The following is a 16,554-nucleotide window of genomic DNA, read 5'->3' on the forward strand; positions in this document are numbered from 1 at the left end:
ATATCTACAGAGCAATGTGGAAAATATGGAACTGAATGTATAACCTGCGAACTAAAAGTTGGAAGATGATGGATTACAATTGTTGGTATTTATCGCCCGCCATCTCTCAAAAAATCCCGATGGAAATTTGAGATGAGTAATCTATTTGAAATATTTACTTTCCGACGGAACGATGTTTTGTTTCTGGGAGACTTTAATTGTGATATGATTCATCCTGACAAAGCATCAAAGGATGGTCGACGTCTCATGGACCTACTGGATGTTAATCATCTTAAAAACTTGATTACGCAATCCACACGAGTAAAAAAAATCTACGGAAACGCTTATCGATTTGATACTGACTAACAAGAAAAGAAGATTTCTTCAAATTGGTGTCGTATACACACAAATCAGCGATCACTCGCTGGTTTACACTATTATGCGAGTTACATTACCGCGACTAAGGTCAAGAAAATCGCATTCCGCAGTTTCAAAAATTTTGATGGAGATAAATTTATGGAGGATCTCAGTGCCGCTCATTTTCATATTATGGATAATTTCGATAATCCGGATGACATGTTGTATGTTTTTGAGGCATTTTACAGTGATATACTTGGTGAGCATTCGCCACTCAAATAAGCACACGTACGTAGAAATCATGTACCATATATGAACAATCATGAATGGCGTTCAGCCATACGGAAGAGAAATAGTCTCTGGAGACGTTTTGCAAAAGAGCGGACCGATGCAAATTATGATATTTACAAGGCGCAAAGGAATTCATGCACTTCACTTCGACGCAAAGCAATAAAGAAATATTATCACAACAAAGCTGAAGGATCCCAAAACCCAACTATCTTTTGGAAAATGTAACGTCCATTCCTGCACTCCAGGAGCTCTGGCCAAGCAAACGACATATTACTTAATAAATTAATTAATAAAATCTTCCTTTTATCACTATATTTCTAATTTCATGTCTCTAACTATGCAAGCCATGGTATTAGTAAAACTAGAAAGTTTTTATGTGAATCCTACTAAGGAATAAGGATTTAGAGGTGGAGGGTGGTTGTCAAACGCATTGCAGGTTTCAGTTTGGGATTAGAACACAAAGTGCATGTTAACAGGGGTGGGCAGTTTATAAATTATCTCAGTGGTTAGTGAAAAATGCTTTGGGCTCAGCAAAAACAGTGCCATCTGGCTACTTGCCCCAGGGTGCTGAAGGGCAATGAGAATCCTTGTCACTTGACTTGTGCTAACCCTAAACCCTAACCCTAAAACTGTAACCCTAACCCAACAGTAACCCTAGCATCAAAATACTGGAAAAAGGTGAATTTAAGGCGAGACTTACCATAGTTGTCTCCTGAGGGTGTCAAATACCTTAGTCAGGTGATTTTCATTTTTTTCTTAAAGGTCTTTGACTTGAGGACATTGACGTCGTTGAAAGAGTTTAGAACTAAAATATGTCAAATTTCTTTTGAACATTAAATTTCCTTTGAACACACTTATGTAAATAATAGTGTAAAGTACTGTATATAAAATACGATTCTATTTGTTTTTATATTTTTATTTACTTATTAATTTATTTATTTACTTAATTTGTTCTTCTCTTTCTCGGAGAAATTAGCTATTCTTGTAAATTCGAGGTGAAATAAAGGTGATGTATGTATGTCTGTATAATACAATTAACATCATGTCTGCTACCCCACTTTTATTCAGACATCCATAATTGCAATTTTATTGTCTTTCGTTGAAAAGAAAACAGCTTCCCTGTGGAAATAGATTTTTCCTTTGAAATTGTGCTCGTTTCATATATTGTGTATTTGAAATTCGAACAGCGCAATTACGTAGTTGCAGAGTCATATCACTCTGTTTATGTACAATCTTCTTTGTACCAATTTGATTCGTCGTTTAACAAAGTAAGCATAGTCCTTGTAAGCCACACAGAGGAAATCAGTTATTAACATGAACAACGCTCGGTGACCGATTGTAAATTACGTGAGATGGCTGTTTTCTTCTCCAAGACACCTTCTGCAGTACGTCCATGATAGCGTGTCGAATGTGTCTCATCTTCCAGCAGTAAATGACGGGGTTTAAAGATGAATTAAGAGACACGAGAGTCCATGAAAACAAAAAGAGCTCTTTTAAAACGACGTTTGGGCCATATATTTTGAAAACAGCAAGACAGATGAAGAATGGCATAAAACAAGTTAAAAAGACGAGATATACGTAGAATATGTTAATTGCGGATTTAATGAGGACAGCAAAGTTTTTAAGCTCATCAGACTGAGCTTCATGTCGCATTAGCAAGCGCTGAATCTCATTCTTGTGCCGTTGGACAGTTAGATATATCCTAATGTACACCACAAATGTGAGAATGAAACAGAAGGCTACAGAAACTAAAACAATAAGATCATGAATATTGCGCAACCCCCAAGATATCATCGCAGAAACAGATGCACTATACACCCATATGCCGATCACCGCAATAACAACACGCTTGTGAGTCACAAGCTCTTGATATCTGAGATGGAAATGTAAGGCCAAGAACCTGTCTACACTTACAGCCACGACACCAAGGAACGAAGAAGTTGCAAATAAATAACTTGAAGTATTCATAATTAGAAGAACGTTACAGCCAGGAACCTTTAATTGTAGCAACTTCACCAGAAAGAAAGTGTACAATGGTTGACTGAACAAACCAACTGCAACATCAGAGCAGGAAAGACTCAGCAGAAGATTTTTCAAAGTTTTTGGCATTGTTGAAGCTTTGTGTATGGCGTAGATTGTCACAATATTCAGCATGATGGTGGTATGAATTAGAAAAGTGTTGAAGATACAGTTGGCGATAAACGTCGAACGAAATTCAGCAAGTTCAGCGTATGTGGGTAAAAGGAGCGGAGACATGTCGCAATACAATTCGCTCATGATGTCAACTCACTTATAGAAGAGTGGACCCTCTACGTCTGACAAATGGCCTGTCTTGCGATTCTCTAGCCCGAAAATTTCTCCTTATTTTGGGAAGGGATTCTCTAACCGATTCCACGTCCTGCCTAAAGTGTTATCTTTCCTCGCAAAAGTGATGAACGTCAACAAAAGAAATCCACCTATGATGGTATGAGTTCTTAGGATGTTAGCCAATGACAAAGAGGGAACTTACGTCAGAGAAATTAACAGACGGTGGTGGTCAAGATATTCAGTTGTATTTTGAAATCGAAAATACGACAACATAATAGTGCCGCAGTTAAATATATCCTGTTTCCACTTATTTCCGCGAGACTTTGTGTTGTGAGAAGAATTGGAAGTTGTTCTTTGGAGACTCCTCAGGTCTCTGTTTTTGATTTTTATTCAGTTAAACCAAGTTTTACTAAACGTATTTTGCTGGTGTGAATCAGGTATACTTAAAAAAATCAAGCCTTGTGAGAAAATTGTCAAACCTCATTTTGACAGATGACATGATATTTAACGTCGACTGTTTAAAACCGCTCAATATTTATTTTTTTATTTGGAGTTAAGCATGTAAAGTATAATTAAATGTCTTGACCGCCTCCGTCTGTTGATATGCCTGAGGCATATTCTTTATTTGCATTGGCTTGCATCTTAAGAACCCATATCATAATTAGTGTATACCTCATATTTAGCTTCATTGCTTTTGCATAAAAAAGGAGCATTTTATGAATCAGCACCATGAATAAAGGGACCTCATATGGAGGTCCCTTGTCAATGCCTTAAATTATGCTCATGAACAGGGACAACTAACCAATTCACATAAACAGGCTATGATTACTTTGATAGAAAAGAAAGACAAAGACAGACGTTTTATAGAGAATTGGAGACCAATCTCTTTAATTAATGTCGATGTTAAAATTGCATCCAAAGTAATTGCAAGAAGGCTAGAACAAATTCTACCTTATTTGATCCACCCTAACCAGAATGGCTTTATTAAAGAGAGATCAATTATGGACGGAGTTCGAACGGCTGAAGATATACTTGAATTTGCCCAATTTACAGGCTGTTCTGGTGTCCTTTTGGCTGTGGATTTCGAGAAAGCATTCGACTTTTTAAACCATACCTTCCTCCTCAACTGAATAAAGGCTGATAGTTTCGAAAGAAACTGTTTGGGGCTGCGTCGGTGGGAGTAACGAAATAATTTGGATATATCAACAAAGTTGAAGTGGTAAATTGGCCACCGTAACGATTTCAAAAGCTGACGTTTCGAGCGTTAGCCCTTCGTCGGAGCGAATGGAGGAATTGTGGGTTGTGTGTGCTTTTAAAGGCAAAGAATGGAGCTACGTTATTGGTGGTAACATGGCAACGAAAAAAGCAAGAATAAATTAGTGGAATAAAAAGCGTTCGTTGATCCCTGTGGGATTTAGACTGCCGGTTTGAAAGATGAGCTTTTGTTCAAGATCTTTACGGCTTTCCGTGCTACCTAAGTGTAAGGAAAGACCGCAGATTGCCATATGTTGCTTAGCTTCTTTTCTTACCTAATCATTCTAAGCAACATATGGCAATCTGCGGTCTTTCCTTATACTTAGGTAGCACGGAAAGCCGTAAAAATCTTGAACAAAAGGTCATCTTTCAAACCGGCAGTCTAAATCCCACAGGGATCAACATACGCTTTTCATTCCACTAATTTATTCTTGTTTTTCTCGTTGTCATGTTCCCACCAATAACGTAGCTCCATTCTCTGCCTTTAAAAGCACACACAACCCACAATTCCTCTAAATAAAGGCTGATAGTTTCGAAAGAAACTGTTTGGGGTTGCGTCGGTGGGAGTAACGAAATAATTTGGATATATCAACAAAGTTGAAATGGTAAATTGGCCACCGTAACGATTACAAAAGCTGACGTTTCGAGCGTTAGCCCTTCGTCTTTCCCTCCGACGAAGGGCTAACGACGAAGAGCTAACGCTCGAATCGTCAGCTTTTGTAATTGTTACGGTGGCCAATCTACCATTTCAACTTTGTTGATATATCCAAATTACCACAATTCCTCTATTCGCTCCGACGAAGGGCTAACGCTCGAAACGTCAGCTTTTGTAATCGTTACGGTTGCCAATTTACCACTTCAACTTTGTTGATATATCCAAATTACTTCCTTTTCAAAGTCTTGAAAAAATATAATTTTGGAACATACTTTCTACAGTGGATCAAGACGTTTTAAACTAAAGTGTCCAGCTGTGTTCTAAACAATGGATTCGCTACTGATCTGTTCCCAGTCAGATGCCGAGTTAGGCAAGGTGACCCCTTGTCACCTTTACTATTCATCTTTGCTCTTGAAATACTCACTTGTCGAATTCGTGAAGAAAATCAATTTAAAGGTATATTGGTTAAGGAGGAAGAAATCAAACTAACCCTTTTTGCCCATGACATGACCTTTTTCCTTAGAGATACTACGTCATATCACCGGTTACTGTCGACTCTGGAGTCGTTTTCGAGATTCTCTAACCTGCAAGTTAATAAAGATAAGACTGATTTTTTTGCAATTGGCAGCCATCGTCTTGATCGAAACAATTATGCTCATAAAGTACGAGCTTCAATTAAAACTCTAGGAATTGTTTTTGACTATAACGTCTCATCCAGGATGAAAACGAACTTTGACGCAATTTTAAAGTCTATTAAAAATACAATAAATATGTGGAAATGGAGAGGGCTTGCACTTCTGATAAGGATACAGCTTGTTAAACCGTTTATCATCCCTAAAGTCTTGAGTAAAGCGTCGTTGATTACATTCACAGATGATTTAATCAAAGAGGTCAACAGGCTGATGTACCGTATTATTTGGAAAAGCAATGATAAAATTAAACGCGCCGCTCTTTTCAATGATATTAAGGATGGAGGGCTTAAGATGTTGGATATTCAGTCGATGATCCTCGCACAGAGGGTGATGGTATTAAAAAAGTTCACAAATAAGGATAATAACAGCTCTTGGAGAATAACATGAAATTACTTCCTTTCTCAGGTAGGAGAAGAATTTATTCTTAAGTGTAATTTTGATACCAGACAGTTACCTATCTACCTTCTGACCTTTTATAAGGAGTGCCTGGAGGCTTGGTCCAGGTTGAGGCGACCTTCGATTCTTTCGTACAAAGATGTAGTTCACCAGGTTATATGGAGCAATAAAAATATTACTGTCCAAAAGATCTCATTTTTTGAAGAACACTTGTTTTCTAAAGGAATTGTTACGATCGGTGATTTCATTTCTGACACTGGAATCTTCTTAAAGGGTATTAAGGTGTTACATGCAAATCTATCTCCGCTACAATATTTTAAATTAATGAGCGTCATAGACGCCATTCCTCGTCACTGGGGATGTATTCTTAGACAAAGCGCTCAACATCCCCCCTCTCGTACAAATGACATAACCTATTTGAATTTGGAAAATTCTGAGGTAATGTTAGCAAAAATCCTATCCAAATCGCTCTATAACGCGTTTAAAAGCAAAAAGAAAATCCCCCCAACTGCACAGAAAAAGTTCAGGGAAAAATTTCCACAATTTCCGTTCGACTGTGTATATGGAACTCTACGCTTTCCTAGAGTCTCATCTACTTGTAATGAATCAGTTTGGTTTCCGTCGAGGTAGATGAACATCGCTTGCCTTGACACAAATTCCCGATGAAATGCTTGCAAATATGGACAATGGTCTCTTAAATACGAAGGTGCACTATAAAAGGAGCCTTAAGTCCCACTGGACCATTTGTCAATCAACCGTCGTGTGATGTAGAACTCTTAGAGTGAAGTCAGCTTGAGCTACAGCTACAGCTACAGAAATCGCTCAAATCATGTGTTGCTTTGTTAAAATGTACCGCTACTTCCCAGGTCTTTTTATTAGTGACCATAGCAGACCTATGGTTGCGAAATCTAACTCTAAAGTAATTTGTTGTGGGACCAATGTATTGCCGGCGACATTTCTTGGACGAAGCGAAATAAATGATTTTCTCAGAATAACAGGAAAGTTTCAGTCGTATCTTGTAGCTCTTGCCGGTTTGAAAACACAAAAAGGAATTAGATTCAACCAAGAAGTTGCGACAAAGATCGCATCTTGTTCTATTACATTTAAAACATCCCTTAACCTCAACAGCCCCTTCAGGAAACTGAGGTGAGGTTAGTAGTGTTTGCCTCTAAATCGCAAATTGCATTGTTTAAACCGTAGGGAAGAAATGTTCCACATATTCAAACAGGGGTTTATATTAGACAGAACAGTTTTAACTGGTGTTTCGAAAGAGCAAAACCGTTGTAATCCAAACGGGTGGTCGGAACGGAATGGTTAACATAGTAATTAGCAATTGAGAACCAGAGATCTTAGCGGGCAACGTCTAGAGTGACGCTATTCGCGTCATTCACTTAGAGGGGCTAACGCTCGGATCTTAAGCTTTTAAAAACTTTCCACAGTGTCCCGGCGATATAATAGTGACCAGTTTCAGGAGCCAATTACCTTTAATGGGCTCTTACCCGTCTTTAACTATACCTTTTTTTTTTCAGAGTTCGTTTTAGAATTATCGAACTGAGCCAGAAATTAAACAAGCTCAAGAAATTTACTGCTACACGTGTAGAAGCGAATGGAGGTAATTTAGGAAAACTCATAATGAAAATTGTTATCTACTCACTTAAATAAACGTTAGAGAGAAAATTACTAACGCATACTAAACGTTTGAAATTCATTTCCAAGTTTAATCGTTTCCGGCTGATACCGATGTTGATGATGCTGTTATTTCATTCATTGTTGATTGTAGTCTAAATGAAACCTGCGTTAAATAGGGATTATAAAAGAATCGAAATAAGAGAACTGAAGCGGTTTTTAACACTTTTTATATTTGTGGGATGCACTCATATTTCAAACAGCAATTTGTCCAATTCAATCAGGCTTGCTCTCCGGTGCAGACCATCAAGTGATGTGTCCCTCAAGGTTCGATTTTAGGCTCACTATTGTTTATTCTATACATTAATGACCTCCCTAATGCCTCTGAATTATCAGACCCACTACTTTTCGCTGATGACACCAGTATCTTTTATTCTCACTCAAATCTAAATTGCTTAGAATCCATACTTAATGATGAACTCCAAAACATTGACGTTTGGCTAAAATGTAACAAGCTTTCTGTTAATATAAAGAAAACCAACTATATAATTTTTAAACTCAGACAGAAGAAATTTAACTCCAACATTTCTCTCTCCTTTGGTGGTAAACCCCTACAACAAGCTTATGTAACTAAATTCCTTAGGTTCTATATTGACAATCATCTCGCCTGGAAATACCATATCAGCTATGTGTGTAAACAAATCGCTAAATCAATAGGTATTATATTTAGGTCTCGCTTTTCCCTATCCTCTGCAACCAAACTCACTTTGTATTACACCCTAGTTCATCCTTATATCGTCTATTGTAACTCCGTCTGGTCGTCCACATACCTACATAACTTAAATAGAATTTATTATTTGCAAAAGCGAGCTGTGCGGGCTATCACCAACTCAGACTATTGAGACTACTCTGCCCCTTTATTCTCCAAACTAGAAATTTTAGATATTTTCCAATTCAATACGTTTGAAATCGCCAAATTTTTGTTTTATTTCAAAAATAACTTATCGCCCCCATTGCTTCTCGATCTTTTTGTAAGGAATAGCCAAATTCACAACTACGGTACCAGAACAGCCAGTAATTATCGAACGCATTTGTGCCGTACAAATGTCAAGCAGTTTACAATTCTCTACCAAGGTCCTAAAATTTCGAACTCTCTTCTTATTTCAGTCACTCGTTCGACAGACTTTCTCCGCTATAAAACGAAATTGCAAAAGCTTTTACTTAAATAATCACTGAATTGGCCAAGCCGCACATTCGCAGCACTTTTTCTTTACTTAATTTATTATTGTAAGTGAGGTGGCTCTTCCATAAGCCTGGTGGCTTCTGGGGTCTCCTCGCCCTCTAACTGTTATCGCTGTAATTAAATAGTTTTTAATTGTTAAAATAAGGCAAATAAAGAGGATGATGATGATGAAACAGCAGTCTTCATAAGAGAATAAAAACACACATCTTACGGGTTTATTACGAAGCCCCAGGTTGGCTTGTTAGCTCAGTCGGCAGAGCACTCCACTGGCATCGCAGAGGTCATGGGTTCGAAACCCGAACAGGCCTGAATTTTTTTCAGGTTTTAATTTCACTATTGCTTAGATAGTGCTGCTCACTGCGAATATCGTTCTTACGCGTTTCTGTAACCGCAGTTCAAATATATCAGTCTCATATATTCTTAGCAAATAACAACACTGGTGGTTTTTGTTCGACGTTCTAGCAGTTAGACTAGGGATCTCTGCAGATGGTTCAGGCCTATAACAGGACGAGAAAATGTCAGAATTCATTTCATTTTCGTGTTAAACAGTTTGCCTCAATAAAGTAAAAGAGCAATAACAATTGCATGCGTTGTACCACATTCGCACAAAAGGTGTTTTGTTAGACAGTTTAAAATTGTTTTCTTCATAGAGGCTGCTTAATTAAGTGATGTTTGTAGACTTCAAATTTAGCACGTTGAACTGAATTATTACAACTTGGGGACTAATTGAAATTTATGAAAAACTCATTCAGTTTCTTAGGTCTCTGTTTTTGATTTTCACTCAGTTAAACCAAGTTTTACTAAACATATTTTGCTGGTGTGAATGAGGTCTAAGACATACTTTGAAAGTTAAGCTTTGTAAGAAAATTGTCAAAACTTATTTTAACAGATGACATGACATTTAACTTCGACTGTCTAAAACCGCTTAATATTTATTGTCTTATTTTTAATTAAGCGTGTTAAGTACAATTGAGCGTCCTGACCCCCTCCATCTGTTGATATGCCCGAAGAAAGTTCTTATTTGTCATTCGATTATATCATGTTGACATTGACTTACATCTTAAGAACACATATCATAATTAGTGTCTACCTTTTATTGAGCTTCATCGTTTTTGCGATAAAAAGGAACATTTTATGCAGAATCACTATCCTGAAAGGGGAGAATTGTCCTGCTAAAAAATCACAACACATTTTTTTTATTTGGATTAAGGGTTCCTATTTCTTATACATGAGTTAACATCATGAAAGAATTGTTTTGCAACGAGTCTTCGCAATATCTCCCTATATACGCCGAACTTGCAGATCTTCAATTGACTTTTATCGCCAACTGCGTCTTCAACAATTGTCTAACTTATACCTCCATCATGTTAAATATAGTGACAATCTACGCCATACACAAAACCTCGACGATGGCAAAAACTTTGAAAACCCTGCTGCTGAGTCTTGCCTGTTCTGATGTTGCGGTTGGTTTGTTTAGTCAACCATTATACATTTTCCTTCTAATCAAGTGGCTAAAACGGGACAATACCGGCTGTAACACTCTGCTAGTGTGGATTATTTCTGGTACTTTATTTTCATCTGCCTCGTTCCTTGGTGTTGTGGCTGTAAGTGTAGACAGATTCTTAGCTGTTCATCTTCATCTCAGATACCAAGAGCTTGTGACTCACAAGCGTGTTGTTATTGTGGTGATCGGCATGTGGGTGTATAGTGCATTTGTTTCTTCGATTATATTGTGGGAGTTAATCAGTACTCGAGATCTTATTACTTCAGTTTCTGCGTCTTTCGGTTTCATTCTGACATTTGTGGTCTACATCAGGATATATTTTACTGTCCGACGACACAAGAATCAGATTCAGTCCTTGCAAATACGAGACAAAGCTCAGTCTGATGAATTGAAAAACTTTGCCAGTCTCATTAAATCAACAGTTGCTATATTCTACGTACTTCTCGTGTTTTTAGGTTGTTATTTTCCTCTTTTCATTTCCATGGCTGCTATTCAAATCTATGGCTCGAATTTCGCTTTAAAAAAATTCCATCTTTTCTCATGGACTCTCGTGTATCTAAATTCAACTTTGAACTCTATCATTTATTGCTGGAAGATGAGACAAATTCGACACGCTATCATGGACATACTGAGGAAGGTGTCCTGTACAAGAAATAAGCCATCTCGTGTAATTTACAATCCGCCATCGAACGTGGTCCATGTTGATAACTGATCCACTCTGTGTGGCCTACAAGGACTATTCGCAGTTCAAGTAAAATTTACGACAAAGTATATAGAGACAAAGAGCACTAAACATAAGCCTAATGATATTACCCGTCAGCCAAATAATTGCGCAGCTTCGAATTTAAGCACACAACATTTAAAATTGTCGCAACTGGAGAGGAAAAGGTTACTTTGAACTTTCGGTTACTTTTGAACAAGGAAGCTAGTTTTGTTATCGATGGACCGTGAGACTGTAATTACAGATGGCAATGAAAGAAGTACAGCAGACATGATATTATTCATATCAAGGTTCTCGTCGCTCTAAATTTAAAATCACGATTGAAAAAGATGAGAGTGAATGAGGACCTGAGCTTCGTTTTTTTAATTCATTGAAAAGTTTTTCCGTGACTGCGATAAGTTTCGCTAACTCTCTATAAACTAGCACACCGACCACTGAATGAAGCGCCAGCTTCGAATTAAACATAAGGAAATTTGTGCCATTCATTCTTCTGCCTTAAAGGCTTCTTCTTCATAAAAAGTCAACTACTTGACTTCCCTCTATGTGCAATTTAAAGAAACTTTCAAGCGAGCAGGTAACGAGAATGACAAAGATGATCAACTAGAGATCATGGCATGGATACCAAGATTCTCGGGACTGAGCAAAAAATTTAAGATACAAGTAATGGGAATAAACCTCCAGGTCTTTCACTGAAAGTTAAAAAAATCAAATGATCCTACGACTTAAACGGTATAGCATCACATTAAGAGCGGAAGGAAGAAAAACAACCAAGAGCTAGTGTTTAAGAGGGAGAGAAAATTGATGTTAATCATTGGTTATTCGGTGTATTGAAAAAAAGAAAGAAAAGGATTGATTGATATGCTCGCAAACTAAACGCGCAGCGAAAAGCATTTTGTTTGCCTTTACACTTTCGAGATAAAAACTTATTCGAAGCAGAAGGCTGACCACGAAAACGAAAGCAGAGGCGGCTTTCGAGTTGTTGATTAGCCCGCAGATGTTTCCTGGTGGTTCTAGATAATAACTGAACGGGAAGTTATGACAAATTAAAATTAAGCACGTTTCACCTTGTTGTCTCCTTTCGCTTAAGGTTATTAATTCTCTCCAATTTCTAGACAAAAAAGTTGGTCAATAATGTGACAGACCATCGACAGCTTATTATTTGGAAATATCCATAATGACCACGTGGCGATATGAAGCTTCATTTCAAATCTCGGAGAGTTTTTGTAACAGCGATGAGACAGATAAGACATGGCCATGTGCTGGGGAATGATTTACAATCGTTTTTCAAATGACATTCATATTAATCAACGAAAACCTCTATGGGGCTTACAAAGACTGTGTTTAATGAGTGTCTAAGTTATAATCCTCCTGATCGCCCAAACAGCAATCTATTTATGAAAGTGGTAACAGTGGTGGCATGAGTTAAAACGTTTTAAAAGATAGGCCAGATGTTAATCATTGGCTTTTGGGTGGATTAAAAAAAAAAAAAAAAAAAGGATTAATTGATACGCTCAAAAACTTAACATACAGAGTAAACCATTTTCGTTTGTCTTTGCACTTTTGAGATAAAAAGTAAGTCGAAGCAAAAGACTGCACATAAACACGAAAACAAAGGCGGCTTTAGAATTATTGACTAGCCCGTTGAAGTTTGCAGGTGATTCTAGGTAATCCCTGAGCGGGAACGTTTGAGAAGTTAAAATTAATTACGTTTTCCCTGTTAAACCGAAATTGAACGGTTTGTCTCAAATTCAGCCGCTGTTGGTCAGGGCGCCAGCAAATCAGCCTGTCTAACCTATTTCCTTTCCGTCTCAATTAAATTACGTAAACGTTCTTCTTATGAATTGAGCCGTTTTGTATGGACTTGGCATGCATAGTAATAAAAACATTTACCAAGCTAAGCACAAATAAAATTTCAATGAAAAGCAAAAACTAAGCGTGTCATGGGCTGGCACAGTCAGCCTTATTCCCAGCCACCAAAGAGATAAAAGTTGTAAATTATTTTCCTTCTCGAGCAAATTCAGTGGAAATTTGAAAACAAGATGTAAAAAGTAAACGGCTTGTAAGTTCAGTGAAATACCAGCCTTCTCCTTAAATAGTGTGAAGCTTGCTTAAAAAGTTTGAAACCGAATGTAAAAACAAGGTTGAAATAAAAGATGTCGAAGTTTCTAACGTGCAGAACTGACCTTGCTTCCTATTCGCTAACGCAATGACATTTCTAACAGCTGACTTCGGAAAGGCGCGCGTTCAGGATGAAAACAAACAACACCATTGTAATTATTAATAACAATAATAATAATTTAATATTTATATTGCGCAAATTAACATGAATATATGATCAAATGCGCATCACAACACTTTTCGGGGGACTTTGGCCAGACTGCATTAGCAGTTTACAAAAATTCGAAAGAAACTTTTATTTGAAGATGCCCCCTCCCCCCAATTCCCATTAAAAACCAGACCACATCACAGTAATCTCGTGAGTGGGTTCTTTAACGTCCCCTGCCTAACCAAATTAACTAATTAATAGATGCAGGAGACGGGACCTACGGTTTATTCGTCCTTATCCGAGAAGACTAGAATGTCTAACCATTTCTTGATATTATAGCAAGGTAGCGCATTCTCCTCAGTTATTTTAAGACTTTGAGTGTTGGTCCGGCCGGGGCTCGAACCATCGACCTCGACCTCCCGCACAACAGTCCAGCGCTCTAACCAATTGAGCAAACCGGGAGGCGGTTACTATACATTGCTGATTTCTTGTTAATGATGAGATTCAAGGAAAATGGATTACCTGACCCTTGAATTCCGCGTTAAATGGAACTTGAAAACCGATATCGCACTCATCGCTTCGCGATTCGTGTGATATCGGTTTTCGCGTGCAATTTAACACGGAATTTACCAGTCAGGTAATGAACTTTCCTATAATATTCAATAATACGCAATTATAGATGCCACAGGAACGATGCGCCTGAAAATGTTATGTCAGACTATCGGCTAGGGAAAACTTAAAATAAGAAGTCTTTAACAAAATAAGGTGCTCATTTTTTTCGACTTGGTTGCAGAATTATGAGCCTGAACGAGAGTTCATTTTAAAATGAATTTTTAAATCATCACTTAACCAGTGGCGGATCTACAGGAGGGACCCCGAAATTTAAGCTTTCGTTCATCTGCAATAATAATAAATTTTAAAAATTTATCTTTAAAGACATGTCTTGACACCAAACACATTATTAATCCATTCTTTTGTCAAGAATTTGTAAAGAACTGTTATTTTAAGATGTCAGAACCTTCCGCTCAGGTATTATATAGAACCTCCCGCAAACATCTGCAAGCTAGTCAATAACTCTAAAGCAACCTATGTTTACATTTTCATGTTCAGACTTCGAGTTCGAATAAGTTTTTATCTCGAAGGTGTAAAGGAAAACGCAGTACTTTTTGCTGTTTGTTTAATTTTCAACCATGTCAATCAATTCTTTTTTTTTTCTTTTTTAATCCACTCAATAGACAATGATTAACATCAATTTTCCTTCTTTTGTTTACTATTAGCTCCTATTTATTTTTCTTACTGAAGACGAGACGTGACGCTCTCAATGCGAGGCTCTACGTTTACTCGTAGCATCATTTAACTTTTTTTAACTTCAAATAAAGACTCGGAAGTATGTTCCCTTCACTCATTTCTTACTTTTTGTCATTCTCATTAACTGCTTGCTTGAAAGTTTCTTCAAATTGCGCAGGAAGGGAAGTGAGGCAGTCGGACCTTCTATTCAGAGGAAGGAGTTCTTTTTGTTCCCTATTGAGGCCTTATTTGAATATTCTGCTTTTGAGCTGAAGAGTGGATGGCATAAATTTCTCTTTCTTCCATTAGAAGTTGGTTCGTCCTTCAGTTGTCAGATCAGGGTAGGGTTAAGAGGTTTAAGTTTGGCAAAACAATTCGTAATCATGGGCAAAATTTGCAAGGGATAAAAGAACGCCGGTACGAAACTCAGGTTCCCAGCCAAAGCTTTCACTTCCCGGCATTTTAGTGTTCAGTCCTGATACGATTAATATCATGTCTGCTTCCCTACTTTTATTCGGGCATCCATTGTTGCAATCTCATTGTCTTTCGATGAAAAGAAAGTACCTTCCCGGTGGAAATAGATTCTTCCTTTCAAATTGTGATCATTTGATATATTGTGTATCTAAAATTCAAACAACACAATTACGTGGCTGCAGAGTCATATCACTCTGTTTATGTACAATCTTCTTTGTACCAGTTTGATTTGTCGTTTAACAAACTAAGCATAGTCCTTGTAAACCACACGGAGGGAATCAGTTATCAACATGAACTACGCTCGGTGACCGATTGTAATTTATGCGAGATGGCTGATTTCTTCTCCAAGACACGTTCTGCAGTACGTCCATGGTAGCATGTCGAATTTGTCTCATCTTCCAGCAATAAATGACGGGGTTTAAAGATGAATTAAGAAACACGAGAGTCCATGAAAACAGAAGGAGCTCTTTTAAAACGACGTTTGGGCCATAAATTTTGAAAACAGCAACACAGATAAAGAATGGCAAATAACAAGTTAAAAAGACGAAATATACGTAGAATATGCTAGTTGCGGATTTAATGAGGACAGCAAAGTTTTTAAGCTCATCAGACTGAGCTTCATGTCGCATTAGCAAGGGCTTAATCTGATTCTTGTGCCGTTGGACAGTTAGATGTATTCTAATGTACAGCACAAATGTGAGAATGAAACCGAAAGCTACAGAGACTAAAACGATAAGATCCTGAGTATTGCGCAACCCCCACAATATCATCGAACAAACAGAAGCACTATACACCCATATGCCGATCACCGCAATAACAACACGCTTGTAAGTCACAAGCTCTTGATATCTAAGATGAAAATGAAGGGCTAAGAACCTGTCTACACTTACAGCCACGACACCAAGGAACGAAGAAGCTGCAAATAAATAACATGAAGTATTCAGCATTAGAAGAACGTTACAGCCAGGAACTTTTAATTGTAGCAACTTCACCAGAAAGAAAGTGTACAACGGTTGACTGAACAAACCAACAGCAACATCAGAGCAGGCAAGACTCAGCAGCAGAGTTTTTAAAGTTCTTGGCAGTGTTGAAGTTTTGTGCATGGCGTAGATTGTCACAATATTCAGCATGATGGTGGTATAAGTTAGAAAAGTGTTGAAGATACAGTTGGCGATAAAAGTCGAACGAAATTCAGCAAGTTCGGCGTATGTGGGTAAAAGGAGCGGAGACATGTCGCAATACAATTGGCTCATCATATCAACTCACTTATAGCAGATAGGACCCGCTATTTCAGACAAATGGCCTCTCCTGTGATTCCCTAACAGGACAATTTCTCCTTATTTTTAGAAGGGATTCTCTAGCTGATTCCACTTCCTGCCTAAATTATTATCTTTCCTCCCAAAAGTGATAAATGTCAACAAAAGAAATCCACTTATCATGGTATGAGTTCTTAGGATGTTAGCCAATGACAAAGAGGGAACTTACGTCAGAGAAATTAACAG

General features: G+C 37.7%; 3 protein-coding genes across 3 annotated transcripts; 1 reads left to right on the top strand and 2 right to left on the bottom strand.

The window, feature by feature from the left end:
- Window positions 1-1,533: 1,533 nt before the first annotated feature.
- On the bottom strand, window positions 1,534-4,014 carry LOC148730841 (melanocyte-stimulating hormone receptor-like). The gene has a single exon (XM_088761218.1). The coding sequence runs from the start codon at window positions 2,902-2,904 to the stop codon at window positions 1,930-1,932; it is 975 nt and encodes a 324-aa protein (XP_088617344.1). The 5' UTR covers window positions 2,905-4,014; the 3' UTR covers window positions 1,534-1,929.
- Window positions 4,015-9,942: 5,928 nt separating this feature from the next.
- Window positions 9,943-11,400, top strand: LOC148730842 (adenosine receptor A1-like). The gene has a single exon (XM_088760906.1). It carries the CDS (start codon window positions 10,042-10,044, stop codon window positions 11,014-11,016), a length of 975 nt encoding a protein of 324 aa, XP_088617032.1. The 5' UTR covers window positions 9,943-10,041; the 3' UTR covers window positions 11,017-11,400.
- Window positions 11,401-14,280: 2,880 nt separating this feature from the next.
- Window positions 14,281-16,441, bottom strand: LOC148730843 (melanocyte-stimulating hormone receptor-like). Its single transcript, XM_088759325.1, has one exon. It carries the CDS (start codon window positions 16,306-16,308, stop codon window positions 15,331-15,333), a length of 978 nt encoding a protein of 325 aa, XP_088615451.1. The 5' UTR covers window positions 16,309-16,441; the 3' UTR covers window positions 14,281-15,330.
- Window positions 16,442-16,554: the final 113 nt, after the last annotated feature.

This window comes from Stylophora pistillata, chromosome 5, assembly GCF_964205215.1.
Source record: "Stylophora pistillata chromosome 5, jaStyPist1.2, whole genome shotgun sequence".
Classification (NCBI taxonomy): Eukaryota; Metazoa; Cnidaria; class Anthozoa; order Scleractinia; family Pocilloporidae; genus Stylophora; species Stylophora pistillata.